This window comes from Ostrea edulis, chromosome 10, assembly GCF_947568905.1.
Source record: "Ostrea edulis chromosome 10, xbOstEdul1.1, whole genome shotgun sequence".
Taxonomy (NCBI): domain Eukaryota; kingdom Metazoa; phylum Mollusca; class Bivalvia; order Ostreida; family Ostreidae; genus Ostrea; species Ostrea edulis.
In genome coordinates, this window is record NC_079173.1 from 32,397,642 (window position 1) to 32,417,843 (window position 20,202).

General features: G+C 35.4%; 2 protein-coding genes across 4 annotated transcripts in view; one reads left to right on the forward strand and one right to left on the reverse strand.

Moving 5' to 3' along the window:
* Positions 1–6,625: 6,625 nt before the first annotated feature.
* LOC125665804 (interferon alpha-inducible protein 27-like protein 2B) lies at positions 6,626–18,002 on the forward strand. 2 transcript variants are annotated; one of them, XM_056150991.1, is made up of 4 exons: positions 6,626–6,730; positions 15,908–16,054; positions 16,852–16,988; positions 17,654–18,002. In XM_056150991.1, exons 1-4 carry the CDS (start codon positions 6,640–6,642, stop codon positions 17,804–17,806), a joined length of 528 nt encoding a protein of 175 aa, XP_056006966.1. In that variant the 5' UTR covers positions 6,626–6,639; the 3' UTR covers positions 17,807–18,002. The 2 variants fall into 2 exon arrangements, with proteins under 2 accessions (XP_056006966.1, XP_048754641.1); XM_048898684.2 differs by lacking the exon at positions 6,626–6,730 and adding an exon at positions 10,479–10,751.
* The window catches only part of LOC125665806 (uncharacterized), a 247,148-nt gene continuing 240,252 nt past the window's right edge, over positions 13,307–20,202 (reverse strand). The window contains exons 1-3 of one of the 2 annotated variants that reach the window (XR_007366366.2): positions 14,813–15,757; positions 13,772–13,856; positions 13,307–13,637 (exon numbers count right to left, since the gene is read on the reverse strand). Coding sequence is in view for 1 of the 2 variants with exons in the window: in XM_056150993.1 (XP_056006968.1) it covers positions 13,483–13,637; positions 13,772–13,856 (240 nt within the window). In the remaining variant the exon portion in view is untranslated. Of the gene's footprint in view, positions 13,638–13,771; positions 13,857–14,812; positions 15,758–20,202 lie in introns of those variants that run through there. The other variant, XM_056150993.1, reaches the window with a different exon arrangement.

The following is a 20,202-nucleotide window of genomic DNA, read 5'->3' on the forward strand; positions in this document are numbered from 1 at the left end:
AAGCTAAACTTTTTAAATGGGACGTTAATGTATTTTTTTTCAATATCATTTATTTTCTTGAATGCCTTATGGAAATCATAAAATTTCATTTATTGCATATTTGAAGAGATAGAAACATATTGCCGTATCCTATATTGATGGTTATATATTTGTATTTTATTTGTATATTCTATCTAATCATGAATATGTTATGTATATATTTGTATTGTACTTGTATATTCTATTTAATCACGACAATGTTATGTATATATTTGTATTTTACTTGATTATTCTATCTAATCATGACTATGTTATGTATATATTTGTATTTTACTTGATTATTCTATCTAATCATGACTATGTTATGTATATATTTGTATTTTACTTGTATACTCTATCTAATCACGACAATGTTATGTATATATTTGTATTTTACTTGATTATTCTATTATCTAATCACTATTATTATATATTTGTATTTTACTTGATTATGCTATCTAATCATGACTATGTTATGTATATATTTGTATTTTACTTGTATATTCTATCTAATCACGACTATGTTATGTATATATTTGTATTTTACTTGTATATTCTATCTAATCACGACAATGTTATGTATATATTTGTATTTTACTTGATTATTCTATTATCTAATCACTATTATTATATATTTGTATTTTACTTGATTATGCTATCTAATCTCGACTATAGTATGTATATATTTGTATTATGTTTGATTATTCTATCTAATCACTATTATGATCTGCATATATGTATATTCTACTTGATTATGCTATTTAATCACTACCATGGTCTGTATATATTTGTATTATGCTTGATTATTCTATGTAATCACTACTATGGTCTATATATATTTGCATTCTACTTGGATTTTCTATCTAATCACTATTATGGCCTGTATGCTGAGTATATTATGAGGCGTGGAAGTGCACTACTGGAGTAGAAAATTAAGCTTTGATAAGATATGGATCATTGACGAGAAATTATAAAATGAGTTTAAAAACAAAGCTAGCTACAACTTGAAAGTACATGTAATAAATGTTTACTTTTTGAAGTGGTATAACCACATACAAAGCTTGCTAATTCAGGCTATATCTGCGGACGGTAACATAGGAAGCTCATATGAGTGGACACTTGCTCTATATTTTCTCTAACTTAGATTCTAATAAAACACTTCATTTCATTAAAAAATGATGGAAGCAAAGTCCATCCATCGTCTCAAATCACGGGTTATTGTTTCTATCCCATTTCACAAACTCATGGAAGTCCACCACAAACTATATTTACAAATATAATTCATAACATACAATTTGTATCTTTGGCGAAAATATTATAGTGAATATTATAGTGGGTTTGCCAATTTCGGCGACGAAGTCAAGAAATCAAAAAGCGGTGATATGACCAGTGAATTTTAGAAGGCTGGATTATTTTTACTGTTATTTTGATTATAGTCATATTTTATTTATAGATAAATATAAGATATATAGATATCCACAGATATGATATCACCTAAAATTTACATCTACTTTTTGTATATGTATATAAAATAGATATTCAACCACCAGGGTTCCGTATTTCTTTGGAAGGGGGTAGGGGTAGAATTGCATAGTTGACAACTAGGAAATACATTGCAAAAGAGTTTACTGTAGTCTTTTTGATTCAATAAAACTTCACCTCTTCTTATATGGATTATGTGTTCTTTCTGTCGAGATTATGCAATGTTACCCTTGTTGTTCAGTTTGTAAAGCAATGCAAGATTCAAATCACTCGCACAGGAAATCTATACAGAAAATTCATAAAGAAAAGACGTGTAAAAATTCTATACTAGAAATACATATGGAGAATTCATAGGGAAATAGCATACAAAACATCTATACTAGAAATCAATACAGAAAATGCATTGGGAAAAGGCATGTTACACATCTACTATAGAAATCCACACAGATAATTCATAGGGAAAAGACACACAAAACATCTATACTAGAAATCCATATAGAAAATTAACTTGATGGTACAGGGGTGCAACACTCTTGAATAAGGTCACCATTTCTCAAATTCTATGGTCGTTATAACGATCTGGTTTGCCAATACAACCTATCATTGGGTCAAATGCTGTCTGGCGTGTTTCATACCGATTGTTAGAGCGTTCTGGTTCACTGATTTTGAATACGGATAAATACGTTGATCAGGATATAAGGCTCATGGCGGGTGTGACCGGTCGACAGGGGCTGTTTACTCCTTCTAGGCACCTGATCCCACCTCTGGTATAACCAGGGGTCCGTGTTTGCTCAACTATCTATTTTGTATTCCTGATAGGAGTTATGAGATCGATCACTGTTCTTTCATTGAGAAAGGCATGCAAAACATCTATATTAGAAATCCATACAGAAAACCATAGAAAAACTCCGAACAGTAAGTCAGTATAGGATTAAGTCCACGTTAGAAACCCATAGAGAATTCATCAGACAATCCATACAGGAAAATCCATATAAAGAATCCATACAGAGAATTGATACAGAAATCTATATCGAAAATCCATACAGAGAATTAGTACAGAAATCCATACAAAGAATTGATACAGAAATCTATATCGAAAATCCATACAGAAAAGTCATACAGAAATCTATACGTCAGAAAATCCATACAGCAAATTAATACAGAAATCCATACAGAAAAATTCATACAGAGAATTAATACAGAATCCACACATAAAAATCCATACAAAAAATTAATACAGAATTAATACAGAAATCCATACAGAAAAATCGATCATCATCACCAACATCAATCCCGCGACGGGTGACGTCGTTGGGGAGGCAAGAGGGATGAAGCAGCAGAGACCCTTCTCCACTCGGTTCGGTCTTGGGCCGTTGTGATGAGTACTGGCATGGATAGTGTGGTCCACTCCTTCACATTATCTGTCCAACTTTTCCTTTGGCGGCAGCGTCCACCCTCTACGACACCCTGTAGTATGGTCTTTGCGAGGCTGTCGTGACGTACGACATGACCAAACCAGGCCATCTTGCGTCTCTTGACCATCTATAGGAGGGTTTCTTGGGGGCCCACCAGGCTGGTGACCTTGTCTCTGACGAACTCATTCGTTTTGTGCTCCCAGTACTGGATGCCGAGCAGTTTCCGTAGGCATTTGTTTTCAAAAGCCTGGACTTTCCTTTCGGTATCAGCCAGCATTGTCCATATTTCACATCCGTGCAGGGGGATGGAGATTACGAGAGACATGTGTAGCCTGTACTTTTTGTGGAAGCTGATGCTGCTCTTCCATATTCTATTGAGCCTCGTCATCGCTGATGTTACTGTGGCTATCCTGATTCGGATCTCTCCAATGCAGGTGCCATCCTTGTATAGCGTTGCCCCCAGGTATTTGAAGCTTGTCACTTCCTCTAAGGTCTCTCCGTTCATAGTGATGTTTACATTGATGTCGCTTGTGCTGTTGACCATCACTTTGAACTTTTCTGTGCTGACCTCCATGTCATAGGTCCCTGCACTGTCCACCAATCTGTTGGTGAGGTCTGTAGTTCGCTGTTGCTGCCACCCATGAGGTCAATATTGTCAGTGAATCGGAGGTTGCAGAGAGGTTTTCCACCAATTGAGATCGAAGTATGGTGGTCCTGGAGCGTCTCCTGCATAATCCTCTCCAAGAACAGGTTGAATAAGACGGGGGAGAGTAAGCACCCTTGCCTCACACCAACTGTCGTCTCGAAGAACTCTCCCGACTGGCTGTTCATGAGGACTGCACTGTTCGAATTCATGTGGAGGGCCTGGATCACCTGTACCAGATGGTCATCAATGCCAAAGTCTCTCATGATCTTCCATAAACCATCATGCCAAACTCTATCGAATGAAAAATCGATACAGAGAATTAATACAGAAATCTATATAGAAAATATATACAAAGATCCATACAAAAAAATCCATACAGAGAATTAATATAAAAATCCATACAGAGAATTAATACAGAAATCCATGCATAAAAATTCATACAGAGATTTGATACAGAAATCTTTATAAAAATACAAACAGAAAATCCATACAGAGATTTAATACGAAAATCCATACAGAAAAATCCATACCGTGAATTAATACAGAAATCCATACAAAAAAGTCGATACAGAGAATTATTACAGAAACCCATACAGAAAATTCATACCGTGAATTAATACAGAAATCCATACAGATAATTAATGTAGAAATCTTTATAGATAATCCATACAGAGAATTAATACAGAAAATCCATAAAGAGAATTAATACAGAAAATCCATAAAGAGAATTGATACAGAAATGTATACAGAAAATCCACACAACATATGCATTACAGATAATTTATGAAAACACCAATGTTGTCCCTTTCGTTCAATAATTAATGTGGAAATAGGACAAAATATAACTGTCGCAATTGCAAACGTTTACTGATACGAGTGATAGCATACATGACTTGCAATTTCAACCGTTATGAACATAACCTATTGAAAAATATTAGACGTTGTAACCTCGATATGTCAGTATATTATTGATAGTAGTGGTGTATTTCATCAATACTTCTTTCGGGTTCTTATCATAAATCTTAAATATTGGCGTTATGTTTAGCGTGAAATGTCGACGTCATGTTTGACGTGAAATGTCGGCGTTATGGCGTGAAATGTCGGATCGGTGTAATGTTTGGCGTGAAAGGTGGGCGTGATGTCGTAAAAGGTCGGCGTTATGTTTGACATGAAACGTCGGCGTTAAGATTGGCGTGAAATGTCGGCGTTATGCTGTGAAAAGTTGACTTTAGGTTGTGAAATGTTGGCGTTATGTTTGACGTGGAATATTGGCGTTATGGTTTGCATAGAATGTCGGCGTTACATGTATGTTTGGCGTGAGATATCAGCATTACATGGATGTTTGGCGTGAGATGTCAGCATTACATGGATGTTTGGCATGAGATGTCAGGATTACATGGATGTTTGGCGTGAGATGTCAGGATTACATGGATGTTTGGCGTGAGATGTCAGCGTTACATGGATGTTTGGCGTGAGATGTCAGGATTACATGGATGTTTGGCGTGAGATGTCAGCGTTACATGGATGTTTGGCGTGAGATGTCAGCGTTACATGGATGTTTGGCGTGAGATATCAGTGTTACATGGATGTTTAGCGTGAGTTTTTCTGTCTAAGATAAGGAAAATTGAAAATCAAGAAAACCCATTGATAGCAATTCTGAAACAGGTGCCCATGGGATATACATGCATTTCGTGTTTGAATATGATTTTTTTTTATTTGTATACGTTTCAATTTCACAAATCTACATATGCATTCGCTCAGTTGCTATTTTTTTTCCACATCAATTAACATATCAATCGTATCGCAAATTAGAACTGTTGGCCTATTAGTACATGTATGCTCTTGTGCAGCCCCGAAGAAACTGGAAAAATACATCATTCAATCATGTTAGAAAAGACATAATTGGAAATATACAAAATGTTACAAGAGTGATTGACAACCCGAATACAGAGTGGACAAATATTGAAGAAGAATTCAGGACACGGAGACACGGATCTTTAACACTACTGAAATCTTTACGATAAAAGTACAAGTCTGATGATAGAAACAGAGAATATATGGAAAGGGGGGGGGGTATATAAGAAAAAGAAATTAGAATGAAATATCGTCCACATTGTCCCGTGGGGTCCAGGTTAGAATAGATCCTCAATATTCCTTGCTTGTTGTAAGAGATGACTAAATAGGGCGGTCCATCGGATGAGACCGCAAAAACCGAGGTCTCGTGCTACACCAGGTGTGGCACGATAAAGACCACTTTCTGCTCAAAGGCTGTAAGCGTCGAGCATAGACCTAAATTTTGCAGCCCTTCAACGGGAGTGGTGGCGTCTCCATATGAATGAAAGATCCTCGGGAGGGACATAAAACGATATAAAATCAATCGATTGTCCACATTAATAATGACGCTAGTCTCGATGGTGACGGCTCAAATGATAGTTACAAAAGTTCGCCTTCGTGTATGCATGTCAATTAAATGATTTAACCATAAATACGCAACATTTGAATGCAGACAAAATTGACGGACTGTGTACTGGTTTTATTAACAGTAAGAATGGAAGTGTTCTGATCAACACACTAGTCAACCTCTGATTCGTCATGACTTACATCTTAAAGTTGACAATGAAATATCCCAATTCGAATTGTATCACATGCACTTCAAACAAGATTTATAAATCATGTGAATCTATTCTAATCCGCTCAGGAAAGGATTTATTTGGATTATCTGAATGATTAAGATCCTTGTTATGCATGTTCTTTTATCAGTTATAAGGATGATCACATAAGTATGATTTGAATTATTCAAATCTACATACGGTAAAGCCAATGGTAGATAATTATGCCGATGCCTAACTAAAAAGGCACTACAAAACACAACCGTGACGTTAATATGCTGGCACCATACGATTTATATAAATACTAAGTTCCAACAACATCCGATACCTACAACTGTCGAATCTACAATGTGGATACAAAGTCAAATACAAAAGTTATACAGAGCACTTCTGTATCCGCCACTGTATATATTAATATATCGGTGAAAATTGCTACTCAATCAAAGAACGATAACTCGTACATGTGCTGATGTCACAACAACAAAAAATGTCGATGGCTGGTGTATTGTCTTTGTTTTTGTTTTTGGTACTGATCACTGGAAGTTACGCTTTTTGTCCCAGTAAGTACGTTCGTTGTTTACTTCATGTGTATGATATCAAATGTAAGCAGTTTTATTAAATGTTTTAAATGACGAATATTTGATAATAATTACTTTCAATTTCATTTTGATTTCATGGGGAAAAAAATCAATGACATTGATCAGAACTCGTCACTACTAATAGTACTATATATTCTTAGTAAGCTGAGAGCCGAACAGTTTCATGCTAAATCAATATAAACTCATTTCTGAAAGGTGTAGGTGAAAAATTAAGTGTAAGAAATTCTGCATCCATTTGTAAATTTCCTCAAAATTGAACCAGATTAAATTTTGGAAAAAAGTTGGATATCAATTAAATATATAATGGAAAAAATAAAAACAAATACTCACTTTTGTCTTTTGTCACCACTCCAAAGTATATAAAACGTACTGGACTCCTTGTTGGTTGAACCCCACCCCCCCCCCCACCCCCCCATTCTCCACAGGACAAGTCTAGAGAACAACAATTCTGAAATACGGTTACTAATTTAATTAAAGATACTCAGTGTCCTACTCAGGATTAAAAAAGATATATATAGATCTACATGTATATATAAATTCACGGTGAAAATCGGTGTGATGAGCAACGAGATATCACGACAATGCTGGTGTGGATGACACAAAATTAAGAAAGATATGAAAATAATATTGACTGTAACTTAATCAAATTCTGTTCCGATCGCTATCTGCATACGTTGACCTTACCAATACTGATCGTTTAAACTTTGTATGCACCTAAGTTGATTAAAAATTGACGTGTTTTTATAGACAAGTTTTTTTTTCGTTTGACTCGATATTTACTGCAGAGCGAGGGCCTGGATGTTCAATCTATCCCCGATTGACCTTTGACACGACATGACGTCGGAGCGTGCAATAGGACTATTATTTTGTAAAATAAGTCAAGAAGTTATTCAGATGTAAATCAATGATCATGTCTGGAAACGTTATTGTGGACTTCTAATTCTAATAGAATTTCTATTTCCAACTCAGGTAATTCAATAACTGGATAAAATAATAGGCATTTACTTACCGTGCTATATTTATAGGTTATAGACTTTGTATGGGAAAATATGACGACCGAGTTTTTTGCCTCGTAGACGGACCGAGCTTGCGAGGTCCGTTCGCGACAAAAAACGTCATATTTCCCATACAAAGTCTATAACCTTTTTATTATATACTTTCAATTTCATTTAGAAACTAACAATAATTTTATTTTTAACAATAACTTTATCGGTTTAACTGAGTAAAAGATGGAAAAACACAAAAAGATTGAAAATTAACGGCGTAGAAATTTGATTGTGACGTAATGTTTGCGGGCCGGAATGTTTCCGGGCATATATCGTGTGATATATGCCCGCAAACTTTTAAAGAAAAAAGAAGAGATGAAATTGAAAGTATATAATAATACCGTTTATGCTTTGTTTACGTGGCACAACGACGGGGTTCCGTTGTTTGTTTTTTTTCCCATTTATATTTATTCATATCTTTTATTTTTGTTCTCTTAAGTTAGTGATTGCATGGGTCATTGAAAATTAATGAGTTTATTGGTTTTTAAAATTTTTTTTTAATAGTTTTTATACATTTTGTAGTTGACAGTATCTGTAATTCATTATAAAAGTATCATATATGGTTTTCACGGAAATCATGACGCTATGGTTGTCATAGTAACCCCTCTTGTCGACTTTCTGTAATAAATGATACAGGTATAATTTCAGATGGTGTTTAAAAATGATACAAAAAGGGTGATAAATATTTTATATCAAATTGAAGTTAAAACCTTAATTAATATATGATTTGTATTAAAATGTACATTTACTTTCATATGAAGTAGTAAGACGGCTATCTACCGGGTGAGGGGGGAGGGGGGGGGGGGGGCTGGGCTTGGAGCTTGACTTGTAAGCATGTTCTAGACTGCCTCTTTACTACTTTAAAACAGGGATATTTGTTACCCATATTCAATATTCAAATAGACCCGATCCCACCCCATCCCCAGATTGCGTACAAAGAAAACCAACTCAAACATTTGATTATAATTCTTGTGTAAATTATTCAAAATAATAAAGTAGGGGATCTGGTAAATTTTACTCTTTTGTGTTTTTTCAACATTGTTAGGTTTAGGGGTTGTTTCCATGGAAACGAACTCATTAACATACATGCATATGGGTATAAAATTGTCATTTTTCAAACAGGAGATACCTCCTTTAAATGATTTTCAGAAGAATCTAATTACTTTCATCTCAGCATCATATCCCCTTAATAGTTTTGGTTACCTGCTTTCTAAAAGCAGTGTTACCAAATACTAAAATCATTAATAACCATAACTGCAACCCTAACCAGTAACCTTAACTGTAATCCTAACCAGTAACCTTAACTGTAATCCTAACCAGTAACCCTAACTGTAATCCTAACCAGTAACTCTAACTGTAATCCTAACCAGTAACCTTAACTGTAATCCTAACCAGTAACCCTAACTGTAATCCTAACCACTAACTCTAACTGTAACCCTAACCAGTAATCCTAACTGTAACCCTAACCAGTAACTCCAGCTGTAATCCTAACCAGTAACCCTAACTTTAATCCTAACCAGTAACTCCAGCTGTAATCCTAACCAGTAACTCTAACTGTAATCCTAACCAGTAACCCTGGCTGTAATCCTATCCAGTAACCCTAACTTTAATCCTAACCAGTAACTCTAACTGTAATCCTAACCAGTAACTCCAACTGTAATCCTAACCAGTAACTCTAACTGTAATCCTAACCAGTAACCCTAGCTGTAATCCTAACCAGTAACTCCAGCTGTAACCCTAACCAGTAACTCTAACTGTAACCCTAACCAGTAATCCTAACTGTAATCCTAACCAGTAACTCTAACTGTAATCCTAACCAGTAACCCTAGCTGTAATCCTCACCAGTAACCCTAGCTGTAATCCTAACCAGTAACTCTATCTGTAATCCTAACCAGTAACCCTAGCTGTAATCCTCACCAGTAACTCTAACTGTAATCCTAACCAGCAACTCTAACTGTAATCCTAACCAGTAACTCTAGCTGTAATCCTAACCAGTAACACTAACTGTAATCCTAACCAGTAACTCTAACTGTAATCCTAACCAGTAACCTTAGCTGTAATCCTAACCAGTAACTCTAACTGTAAACCTAACCAGTAACTCCAGCTGTAACCCTAACCAGTAACCCTAACTGTAATCCTAACCAGTAACTCTAACTGTAATCCTAACCAGTAACTCTAGCTGTAATCCTAACCAGTAAGTCCAGCTGTAATCCTAACCAGTAATCCTAGCTCTAACTTTATAACGGATAACCCTATCTGTAACTTTAACGGATAACCCTTTCTAACTTTAACGGGTAACCCTATCTGTAACTTTAACGGATAACCCTTTCTAACTTTAACGGGTAACCCTCTCTGTAACTCTAACCAGTAATCCTAGCTGTAAACCTAACTGCAACACTAAGCAGTAACTTTAACTGCAACCCTAACCCTAACCGTAACTCCAACCCCAGTCCCTAGCTGTAACCTCAAATAACCCCAAGTGTCTTCCTAGCTGTAACGCTAACTGCAACCCTAACCAGTAACCAAACGCGAATTAAGCGACTCGACAGTCACTTCAGTTCTTCCAATTTCTAATTCATTTTTCAGTATCGAATCGGACAACATTGTTGATACAAGCTTATCTTTACAAAAAAAAGATTAAAAGAATGCTAGCGCCTTATATACCATTAATATTTGTTTTCAAAGAGGGGGAGGGCTCAAATTTCGCTATTTATACCCTGATATTTAGCAAAATTTTCTGATGAAAGGGAGGGTGTTCCGACCCCCGAACCCCCTCCCACCACTATATCGGTGATATTTGCCAAGTTGTGATCAAAGAACGATAACTCGTACATGTGCTGATTTCGCAATTTAAGAGAAAAAAATGTCAACGACTGGCATGCTGTTGGTGTCTCTGTGTTTGGTACTAATCACTGGGGGTTATGCCTTTTGTCCCGGTAAGTAAATTTACGTCCGTTGTTTACTTCATGTGTATGATATCAAATATAAGCAATTTTATTAAGTGTCTCAACTGATGAATATTTGATATAATTACTTTCAATTTCCTTTGGATTTCATGGAAAAATATACACGTATCACTTCATTTTGGTCTTTTGCGGTTTGTGAAATAAGTCAATCCTGATTCTTGTATGAGATAACTGAAAAAATAGGTCACTGCCACGCTATAGTACTGGTATCGAATCAGTTTAATGTTTTCTTTACGTTGCACAACGACGGAGGGTTTTTTTTTGGGGGGGGGGGGGGGGGATAGAGGTCGTTTTTGTTTTATTTATTTATTGTTTTGGTTCTTGTTTATTTTTATCATGGCTTTCTAAAACAGCACTACCAGCTTACCGAAATTATTAAGAATAACACGCGGATTGAGGAACTCGACAACATCGTACAGTTTCCCATTCATTTTGCGGTTTCGAATCACACAACATTGTTGATATTTTAAAATCTTTTAAAAAGGAAGATAAGAGTTACAGCGTCACGTCTCTTACTATGTAATTTGAGGTAATGAAAAATGCTTAAAATTTCTACCATAGTACATATGTAGTTACAATCTAACATTATTTAGAATTTATAGATGTTTAGGACCCGTATTGTCTGCAAGTTATGTTTGGGGCTGGTTACATTGCAATACATGATAGAAATACAACATATTTAATCAATAAATCACGTTAAACTTAAGGAATCTGGATATAATAAATAAAATGCATTTGATTCTCAAATCAAATAAACAATTTGCAACATACATGCTTATGACTTTTACATACAATGAAGGGCATCTATATACATGAATTATTAAATATAAATAAATGTAATGTAGTTTACATAATATTTTTTCCTCTTGAAATTGTATATAGTATAGCGAAGTAAGAATGCACATACAGGATCCCCGCCAACCTTTATTGGCAAAGACCATATCCTCATTTGATGTGGGGAAATACTATGCCAGACTGGTGGCCTCTTACACTTTTACTGATTGGAAATTTTAAGCAGAAAAATTACCACCAAAATTGATATAGGTATTGATATTGATATTGATATATAATTGACAAATGTCTCCATTACATCCCAACCCCTTTAATATACTGCATGGTATGGAGGAGAAAGAATGAGCAGGAACATAGACGTCATGAATTGCACTCGGTGCATTGAGAAGAAAGATTCAGCCAGCAGAGATAAACTACTGACCTTTTAATAACTTAGAATGTTTAAGCATTCCCAAATTACCTCTTTGAAAATTGAACATGACAATAAGAAGGTTTCTATAAGCTATTTCAGGGGCGGATCAGGAATTGAAGTTGGGAGGGGGGGGGGGTGCAATTGTATGAGGCAGGGGTCTGGGGGCCGCCTTGAAGGGGGAGGGGGGCGATTCCCCAGAAACTCCTGGATTTTACAGATTTTTTAGGGCTTAAAATATGTCTCCTATGTAGTCATTTTTATTATTTTCTGTCATTTTTAATAAGGTGAAATTAATAAAATAACGCAAATTTTAAGGGTTTTTGGAAAAAGTAGCAGTTCTCCCACTAAAAGTAATTCAATAAATCAAAAGATTTTGTCAGACATTTATTTCTCTGAGAGTGGAGGAAATTATGGTTTCTTTTATCGTATATATTTCTCTAAACAAGAGACCACGATTTACTTTAAACTTGAAAATTTTAGGGGGGCTCGCGCCGGTTGCCCCCCCCCCCACCCCCCTCCACCCCACCCCTTATATCCGCCAATGCATTTATGTATGTGCTCTTGGGATTGACCTTTTTGCACTCACAATGATTGCATTAATATTTAGTTATTTTTCATACATTTTTTTATAATAACCAGACACGATTACCTATTATAAGAAATTGATATGATTATACAGCATAGTGCACCAAATATGTTTAAATAACAACTTTATATTTAATATCAATGGAAAGATTTCCACCCAATCGACCCATGGATTGATTGATTGTATCTTGTTTAACGTCTCTCTCGAGAATTTTTTCCTCATATGGAGACGTTACCAAGACCGGTGAACGGCTTTAAATTTAGGCCTTTGCTCGGCGCTTACGGCCATTGAGCAGTGAGGGTTCTTTAGCGTGCCACATCTACTGTGACACTGGGCATCCGTTTTGAAGGTCATCTCCGAGGACCAGTGACATTCACACCTGATGCTGAGCGTTTGGCAATGGAACTGTCACTACCTGTTTCAACAACTCGGGTCTGTCGCGGCCGGGATTCGAACCTGGCCTTCCGCATGCGGGGCGAACGCTCTAACCTCTAGACCACCACCGCGGCTCGACCCATTGATCTCAAGGCTCATATCAGCTATCTTGCTCTCACAAATATATATGTCTCTTCATAAGTTTATGAGTCCTACTTGTAGTCTCACACTGAAACAAAAACTCGCTTGGATAACTTAGAATGCATGCATATTGCATTCACAGTATATATGCACTGAGTGTGTGTAACGGGGGTGGGGTGGGGGTGGGGGGTTAGAAAATGAGAAATTCAAACACATTGATTAAAGTTATAAAATTGGTATTTTATTTTCATTTAGAAATGTTTACTGATTTTGATATATCAAAAACTTAGAATAATCAACAATGACACTTCCTCTATATTTATACAATATTATTGTCTTTATAAAAGACATGTAATACATGAGTACATGTACTTGTTTTCCATTAAATTCACACTTTAGTATGTTGCACAATATATCCATTGCTCTGGGCTCACAAATACATTATTGATTCTATCCAAGTCCCACATTTTGCAGAAGTTCTTGAATTTTCTCTGTAACCTGTAAAGTTGTGGGTCCAGGGGATATGACATCATCAATGTAAATGAAGTACCTGTTATAAAAAATATATTCTGTATATTCAAATATTGAAAAAAAGATGAATATCTAATATACTAAGAATTGTCTTTATAAATGTCTGGTGTTAAAATGAAAAATTCTATCTTACTAAGATAGAAAATATTGTACCTTTCTTGCTGATTTTCATGGCAAATTGCTGTTGAAGTTGTTGGCTGGAAGCCCATTTCAACTTGCACTGGTCCTTAGGATGATGCTTAGAAAAAAATCATCATAATTAATATTTGCACAGTCAGTATTAATCATTAATTATACTGTGTCAGACAATGTCAATTTTAAAATTGTGTGTCTCAATGCATGTTTAGTGAACTTTAAAATGCTGATATATTGAAAATTACACACATAACATGTATTTTATTATGTTAATTTTTAAAATCTTGTCTGAAATCAGTATTACATATGTAACACTACATGCATGTTAAATGTGTGCAGTGCAGCAATGTGAACTCTTGCAGTAGTAGTACATCTGCATGATTGTTATTTATTTCATATTGTTATAGTTACCTTCTATTTAAACTGTACATACCCTCCCACCCCCGGGTCCTTAATGAGGTGAATAAACATCATAATTATCATATTACAATATGAGACGACAGATATGTTTTCATAAACTGCCAGTTCATTCTAATATTATCAAAACAAGTCAACTCTAGATTTATCAGACCTGTCTCCTTTACGGAGTGTGGGTCAAGAGAAGGACATACATATCTTATTTTCATACAATACATTTATTTGCCTATGAGGGGGGCTTGTGATTTTACAAATATTTTAAATAAAGTTTTGTAGACCTACATGCTTGCATGAAACATGAAACCCCAGATTTGAAATATGTCTTAGGTCAATGAAATTTCAAGATACTATAAGTACTATCATTTATACCAAATAGAATTTTAGTGCAACACTCCCACCCCCCACCCCCTCAAACTTGTGAGAGCCCTATTTTTTTTCAAATCTGGCATATACATGACATCCATTTACAATTACATGCACATGTAAGAGTTATATTTTGGGCACATATGGAATACATAAATGCACAAAAATTGAAACAGCTCCAAATTGTGCATTTATAGATGTTATTATAAAATCGCGTTGTGAAATAGCAGAGGAAAAGTGGGTTGAATACAAATTCAATTTGCCATTGTTTTCACTTACCAAACGAAATTATGATTTCGTTGTCCACGTTGAATGCATCCATCGAATTCCTCTTCTCAGAAGAAACTTTGTTTAAACTCTCAATGACTACATAAACAGTATTGAAACTCGCAGCACTCGGACATCACGATCACGCTACATCAACAACTTTGTTTACGTAGCGCAGCTATGCATGGTGGTGAATTTCGTGAGGTAAAAAGTGCCATTCTGCACGAAACATTTAGTCCACTATTATTACATTGACGTATTCCTAATCTAAACTATGGCCAAATTTCTATATCTTTCGTCGAGACGACCCTCTCAATCATCAATTCAGTCACAGCAACAACTTGTACTTTCGGAACCCCTTTTTGTTTTTCAACTACTCTATGGCGATGTACGGAATTCCGAAAAATAATTTCACGTGAAAATACACGATTTTTACTGATCACGTGGTTGCTAAGTAATGTCATAATTTCATGAATGCCGAATTTCAAGTCACAGGGTCTTAGAAAGAGGTATAACCGTATATTATAAGTCATAATGTTCGCGATTTCACCTGTTTATTTTTACTGGGACATCTACCGACCCAGGTCACCCGATTGGTTTTCCCCTATGACAGCAGCAAAATTCAGACAAGTGGGATATATTTCGCATCTATTGTGTGGAATTTCACATTAAAGCCCTGCTACTTGATCACATTTCAATTAAGTTCTCTAAGTATCCATGTCTGGGTCTTTTATTCTGCAACAACATCGACTGCTAACAAACGTGCGTTTCTTTTGTTTTTATATCAGTACATTGTATAAAATTCCAATACCTTCTATCTACGATTTTGAACCCTTTATGTGTATGTCCAACTACGCAAAGAGAACAGCAATTAAATCTGAAATACGATATAGACACCTAGCTGTCTTTTAAAAAGGACTGCAATTTGTGGACCATAAATTTCTGTTTCTAACAGAAACTTAATTTTCTAGGTTTAAATAAACTGTGTTTTAAAACAAATCTACAGTAAAACACGGTTATGGGAATCGTAATTATTCGTTATAAGTGTATTTGACTGTACATTCAGAGAGGCATGAATACATTAAACGTAAGACTCTATAATCACAGGGGATCCACCAAATGGATTTTGGGATGAAGACCAATGGAATGAGCGCTGTATTCTGAGGTGTCATAGTGGATTTGAACCGTCGAGCTGTCACGTTATCCGGTTTCATCGAGAGAAGTGGAACCACAATATCCCTATCTGCCAAACAGGTACACTTGTATAAACATGTTTGCGGATATAGACAGGTAACGAGGAAGGAGGGAGAATGAATTGGGATCGGGAAAGTATCATTGATGTTCAGTAAATTGATAAAATTAGTTACGAGCGATCCTTTGCCTGGTATACATAATGAGTATATCAATTCATTTTCGTAGAGAATTGTTAAGATATAAATGAGGATACACTGTATATAAAAATCACTGAAATGACTGGCATCACGAGGAAAGGTCAAACTCCCCGTCAAGGCCTCATTACGTCACCTACGAATTTGTGAGCAAACGAACTCTGGTGGAAGTTTGGAGGAAAGGTCCCTGATCTTTCGACGTCACAATTCACAGAAAACGACGTCAGAGTTCCTGAACTTGAAACGTCAAAATCGCGGCAACGTAAAAAAAAAAATGTGTGTTGTTTGTATTTGCTTACATCCTGGATGCATTAATTATATAAATAATCACATGGTAGTTCCAACATAAAATCTGTATATGTCCGAAAGGAAATTCTAGTTAGATATTACATGTAATTAATTTCATTGAACGGGTACAAATACCTGTGTTTGTTGATACATATGTAGTACAGTCAAAGTTCCTGTGCATATGTCAGTCTGATAAGATGTGGGGAGGGAGACGAGATCTGCCGCCAATATCGTAGTCACTTTTTTATATCAATTGTTATTACTCACACGGAATGCAAATACTGAAAGTCACTCTGTCATGCGTAATGAATAAAATCCATACGAATGCTTCAATAATGAATATTCAAGTGGATTAAAAATTGCTTTCATTTTTAGAGCCTTTGGTGTCGGGGAAAACTCTCGTGGCCGTAGGGGCCGGAACAGCTGCCGTGGTAGCCCTTCCCGCAGTTTTAGCGGGGGCGGGGTTTACTGCCGCTGGGGTGGCAGCCGGAAGTCTAGCGGCGTGGATTCAGGTACTAATATTAATTTTAGATAGTATAAAAAAAATGGATGGGGGTTGAATGGTATTCACTATTGCTGTAAAGGTGGAATATTTTCGTAGTGGAGATCTTCGAATTTTACGATGACACATAAGAAGTACAAGCACTTACTTCGATACGTTTATGAAAATCCATTTCATTGGTTTGATTTACGTATTCTATTGTACTACAATCACAAGGAACAGGAGAAAACTTCTAAACATTTAACAATTTCGTACAAGTATATGTTGACTGACGAGAACCGATTTACAAACTAATTGTGCTATATTTAGTTACATGTATATGAAAAACATACAAGTTCTAACATTGGTGAGGAGTTTTAAATGGAATAAATAGTCTTCTGAAGAACAGCGAGGGTACAATTTGTCAAATTATTATAAAGACATCATCATGTATGGCAGATTCCAAAATTCCTTCAAATGATATATTTCTATCGTATACAAAATTTGATTAAATAATGATTTTGCAAACACTATGACGTCACATGATGGTGGAAAAACCTTAATTCATAGACATCGAGATATGATTTCAAATTTGAACAAAATGACATCAATATTCAATATCATGCTATCAAATATATTACGTGTATATCTTCGTCTTCTGTCAATATTTGGTGTACTTTCTCTTTACCTGTACAGGCCCCGTTTACTGCCGCTGGTGGTTGGTTTGCCGCTTCACAGAGCGCAGGCGTAATAGGAGCCGCCGCCACCACGAAAGCTGGAGTTGGTGCTACCGTGGCGACAGCAACACACGCAGTCTCCTCTTTCTTCTCAAATTGTGAACAGGAGTAAGCTCTGTTCTACAGGAATAAGAGACACTCTTGAGCTAAATATGTTTTACGACCAACCACTATCAATCTTTGTTTGTTTTTATTTTCAGTTAATATAAAAATGTCTGTACGTCTCTTCTGTTAATTGCTATAAAATCACATGTTAAGTGTTCCTCTTGTCTATCATTTGAAAGTCAGATTAAAAGATGTTCACCTTTCCTTTTCTCTTTATTTGTTACATATGAAATATTGTTTGTTATCTCCACCTTTTTCGTTGAGGCATGAAATTGTAAAAACAGCCAAGTGGACGTTTACTGTACAAATAGTACTAGTATACTTTTGTCAAAATATTTAAATATTTAACACATGATGAATGACTAATTTAAAACATGTATTGAAAAAAGCATAACTGTAATATTCTTTTGTCCATTCTATACATACAATATACCGCAATAGAACGAAATCCTATTTATCAAGAAATCAGTTCATGAAATACATTTTAAAAACTAATATTCATTATCTTGACCTGTAATAAGAAAAATATCATCAATGTCTCTTCTAAGTTTCACCTAAATATATTTGAATGACACAACATGGTAGAATGAAATACCTTAGATGTTTCAAAAAAGGAAAATGGAAGGGTAAGGGAATCTAACAAAGCATTGTCTACATTCTCAGTTTCACAAAGTCATTTTAAAAGTCTGAAATATGCCTGTAAGCTCAGAAGGACAACAGTGCATGAATATGAGTTCCATGTTCCTTTCTAGCTCACCTGAGCCAAAGGTTTAAGTGAGCATTACCATCACATTTTGTCCGTCTGTAAATTTTTATGCACCACCCTTCAAACAAGGGAGGCATATTGTTTTGCACCTGTCGGTCGGTTGGTCGGTAGACCACATGTTGTCCGCTGAATATCTTTGGAACCATTCACTTGATTGTAATGATATTTCATATGTGGGTTGGTTATGAGTAGAAGAAGACCCCTATTTTTTCAGGTCAAAAGATCAAAGGCGAAGGATCAATCTGCTCTACACATAGAAAGACACTATCCCCTCAATATCATAAGAACCCAATGCTTGACAGACATCAAGTTTAAGTTGGGTGCAGAATGGATGCTTAAAAATAAACTCAGTAATCACAATGCATGTTTATTGGCAATTCTCACAGGTTACGGAAAAGTCGAACATTAAATATAGATTTTAATGGTGTACAAATTGACTTTGTGAAGCAGGCTAAACTATTGGGTGTTTATATAGATAATACTTTATCATGGGTTGCACACGTGGAGTTTATTTCAAAGAAAATTGTAAGAAAACTTGCTGTGCTTGAGAGAGAAAGTTATTCTATGTCACCAAATGCACTTATCAAGGTTTTAAATAATATTGTTTTTCTGCATTTTACTTACTTTACTGCTGTATTGTCTGGTGTAAAGTACAAAATCAACTATTTTTGAAAAAAAAATTTCAATCTGCAAAAGAGGGCAGGAAGAATACTTTTAAATATTCCAGATATCAGGACCTCTACTGGCTTTTTATTTTCTTGTTTCAACTGAATACCAAGTAAGGATTATTTTATGTTTATTTATGTTTAGAAAGGTTGTCTTAAAGCTAAAGCTGAAAATTTTAAAAGTTTATACAGTTCTCTTCTGCATTCCTTTGGAACAAACTCTCAAAATGTTCGAAAGTCTGGTTCGGTTGGCATTTTTAAAGCTGTGTACTTGATGGAATATTTTGATAGAAGTAGCACTTAAACATCGTGCTTTCCTCTTTATGTTCAGGTGTGACAAATAATGTAGTTGTGATATCGCAATATGTGTGCGTATATCTTTTGCTATTTTTTCTTCTTTCCATTTACATGTATATATCATGTATTCATTTTTAAATGATAATTTTATTACCAATTAGGTGTGTCTTATGCTATGTTTTCCTCCTTTCCTTTTATATCGTATTCATATTTAAATACTAATTTTAGATGTTAATTTTATCTGTGTGTATATCTTTTAATGCAGGACCACAATGGAAACTAGCTATATGCTAATTTGTCTTATCCTAGATAGATAAAGGCTATCATTATTATTGTTGTTAGATCAAACTTGTTACTCTGGTACATGTACAAAAAAAGATGACCCCTACTAATTTTAAAGTCGCATGGTCAAAGGTCAAGGGTCAAACTGGACTTAGGAATATACTGACCACTCAATGTCTAGAGAACCCTTTGATTGACAGACATCAAACTTAGTACACTGGTACATCCCAAAGAGTAGATGGCCCCTTTTGATTTTGAGGTCACATGGTCAAAGGTCAAGGGTTAAACTGGATATAGGAATATACTGACAACTCAATGTCTAGAGAACCCTTTGCTTGAGAGACATCAAACTTGGTACACTGGTTCATCTTAAGGAGAAGATGACCTTTTTTG